The following is a 3,249-nucleotide window of genomic DNA, read 5'->3' on the forward strand; positions in this document are numbered from 1 at the left end:
TTTACAACAAAGGGATCTAATGCCACAGAGAGCTAGGAAGAGCCTCTTTTCTCGACTTGAAGAGTCTTCTGCCCAGAGGGATCGATGCATTCCGCGCCTCCACGTGGACTTAGCGGGCTGGAGGCCGAGGCAGAAACCGACTGTGACTTTGCCAGTCATGGAGGAGAGGGTGTCTGAGACATGCTACACCCACACTCGGAGCCTGGGGAATCATGCCGTCTCCTGCTTGCTACCTGCCTGTCAGTCTGCTTTGCCTGTGTGTTCCTCACAAGGACCACGTTAGGAGCGAGAACATGGTCAAGGGCATACTCTGCCTCCCGGCTGCCAGAAAATCATGCCTTCTCCACACCCAATAAACACACATACACACACTATCAACTCATTTTGGCCCAACCTCTACAATTCACAAAGTGCTTCCATGGCTGTTTTCTTGATAACACAGGTGGGACAGGTGCTATACATTTTACAGATGGGAAAGTGAAGCTCAGAAAATGTAGGCAATTTGCCCAACTTCCCAAAGGTAAAAGGGAATTCGGACCTCAAACCTAAGTCTCTTGACAGCAAATCTTGTACTTTCCATCACTCAGAGGGAATCCAACCTTTTTTCTTCTAAATTAATCTGAAGTTTTTATTCAGTGCTAAAGTATGCACTAGAACGTACACAGGTAGATAGAAAAGAAATATGAAGAAATGGCCCCTCATTTCAAGGAGATGAATTTTTATAAACAAATCAGAAAATTATAAATGTTCAACAAGAAAGCAAACTTACCTGCACGGCGTGATTCTTCAAAGTATAGTAGAGATAAATCCTGGCTGGGAAGGTGCTAGTGGGCTAGAGGTGCGCAGAGTTAATTTTCTGGAGAAGAGAGGTTTGGCACTGACTTTCTGGGTCCTATTCTCAGATCATCCACTTGGAGCATCTGTTGAAATCACAGCAGATGGAACACATCAGAAATGTATTTTCCTTTTTACTTATTTTAGTTCCTTGGAGAATCCTGGTACCTGGGGTACTGCAGCGGTAAAATGAAATAAAAGTTTATTTTTATATCATCATTTGTAATATCATAAGCATTACCTGTTCCTGGAGAAGTAATTTCATTCCCTTCCCTTCTTGAAGTGAAAACTGGAAATAAGACTGAAGTGTGATATTTTGTGAATAACGCATTCAGTTGTTCTTTTTTGTTGTCTGTTTGTTTTTGCAGGGCCAATGGACACCTGATCCCCTGCTGCCTTTGTTTGAAATCCAAGAAGTTTCCTTGTGCTGATTTAACTGCCTGCAATCTTTTCTATCATAAAAAACAAAACAAAACAAAACAATGCTGATTCTGTCCATTTTAACCCCTGTGTGAAACTGACTTTTAACATACTTGTGCGTTCTTTGACCCTCCATGAAAGATGTCTGAACCTGGCTCTTCATCTGTATTTTCGGGTAACGTGGAGAATGGAACTTTCCTTGAGCTCTTTCCTACATCCCTGTCCACATCGGTAGACCCTTCCTCAGGCCACCTGTCAAATGTCTACATCTATGTGTCCATATTCCTTAGCCTTTTAGCGTTTCTGCTTCTGCTTTTAATCATTGCCCTCCAGAGGCTCAAAAATATCATCTCTTCCAGTTCCTCCTACCCAGAGTACCCAAGTGATGCTGGTAGTTCTTTCACCAATTTGGAAGTCTGTAGTATTTCCTCTCAAAGGTCCACTTTCTCAAACCTTTCCTCATGAAGAAAACAGAAGAATTCTTGAATGCTGCAGCAGCCTCGGTTTTCCCTTGCGGGAAGTGTCACATGAAGTAGTTGCTTCATGAAAGAAATAACCCCCTTTCTTTTCCAACCAATGAGACCTGTGTCTCCTCCTTCACCCCTAATCTCTCCTTCCAGTCATGATGCTTTCCATTTGTGAATGTAGGAGTTGATGCTGACTCAGAGAAATGTGTGCAAACCTTAAGGGGCAGAATTTCACACAAACCACCTGACCAATCCGGAGCGGACTTCTTGAGGGTGGATCAGTTCATTTCACTCTGCTGGACACCCGAGGCGGAAATCACGCGAGGCGGCCTCACAGTGGGTGCTGGATACAGACTCTTGCCCTTCATTTCCCTTACAAAACCGTGAAACCAACTGAGCTGGCAGGAACTGGCAAAATTAAGTCTGAGCTACTTAGAAGACATTTTCCATATTTAAAAGATAAAGTGGAAACATCAAATTAAAAAAAAAAAGAATCAGTTTAGATTTAATGTATAACATTCCTATAACCGGAGGCAAAATATGCTAAATGTTTTCACTTTAATAAATGAAAATCACATTTATTGATGAGTAAGTCACTATGGAAAAGTTTTGGAAGAGTAACTTTTAATAGCAAGACAAATATGTGTTATGATGCAGTCTGTAATGTATTTTTGCCTCTTGGTTTTTTTTTTCTACTTATGTTATAGTCATAATACTCCTACTGTTGTAGAATTCTTTGTGATAATTGCTGTTACTAAGAGAAACACCCTAAGAGACACTAAGAAGTTTTTATTTTATAGCTATACTTTCTATTAGTGGAAATTAAGCATATGGAAAAATATTCATTTAGTTCTGTTTTCTGCAGTAATAACTCCTAGCAGTCATGTAAGCATGTTCCTTTATTCAGTTTCATAGTCTTTATAATTTCAGTGCAGAATTCTGTTAAGGCTCCCAGATGTCAGATGTTTGTTCACCCACATTAGATTGCAAAACTTAAGGGACTAAATTGCTATTTTACATATTATTATATACTCCATGAATGTGACATGTCTCTGGTAATTAGTTGTTCTATGTTAACATAACACTTTGAATTAGAACCCCGGGATGTGGGTTTTTATTAGAAATTATAGACATTCAAGTTGTGTAGCTGCTGAGAACTTAGTGATCCTGGGAGCCCCACACTATGTTCACCCAAACACTGAACTTGGGGGCTTTGTCCATGCAGTGAGGCATACCTGTGAGCACAGACTTAGAAGACGGAAGAAATCAAGCTCCCCCTAAAAACAAAGCAAATAAACTACAGCTTCTTTAGAGTGAGAACTTTAATTTACTTTTAAAAATAATAAATGGCCCACAGCATAAACAATGAAGTTCATCAGCCTACGGAACCCACTGCATCAACATGCCCCATCTTCCCACGGCAAGTGGATCATTTCTTGTCCAAAGCATTTTCTAACCTTCAGTAATGGAGCTTCAGTACATCCTTTGGATTGATTGTGCAGGCAACACTGTCTAGTAACTCGAATGG

At 40.6% G+C, this 3,249-nt stretch overlaps 1 protein-coding gene across 1 annotated transcript; it reads left to right on the plus strand.

Annotated features, from left to right (window-relative positions):
- The first annotated feature begins 1,395 nt into the window (after positions 1-1,395).
- Positions 1,396-1,719, plus strand: SERTM1 (serine rich and transmembrane domain containing 1). Its single transcript, XM_047076291.1, has one exon. The coding sequence runs from the start codon at positions 1,396-1,398 to the stop codon at positions 1,717-1,719; it is 324 nt and encodes a 107-aa protein (XP_046932247.1).
- The last annotated feature ends 1,530 nt before the right edge of the window (positions 1,720-3,249 follow it).

Source organism: Lynx rufus, unplaced genomic scaffold (genome assembly GCF_022079265.1).
Source record: "Lynx rufus isolate CCGP_SWC_20201006 ecotype Redwood Valley unplaced genomic scaffold, mLynRuf1.p SCAF_1, whole genome shotgun sequence".
Lineage (NCBI taxonomy): Eukaryota > Metazoa > Chordata > Mammalia > Carnivora > Felidae > Lynx > Lynx rufus.

Excerpts from the sequence above, each read along its gene's own strand:
- SERTM1 (XM_047076291.1), top strand. The coding sequence starts at position 1,396 with ATGTCTGAACCTGGCTCTTCATCTGTATTTTCGGGTAACGTGGAGAAT.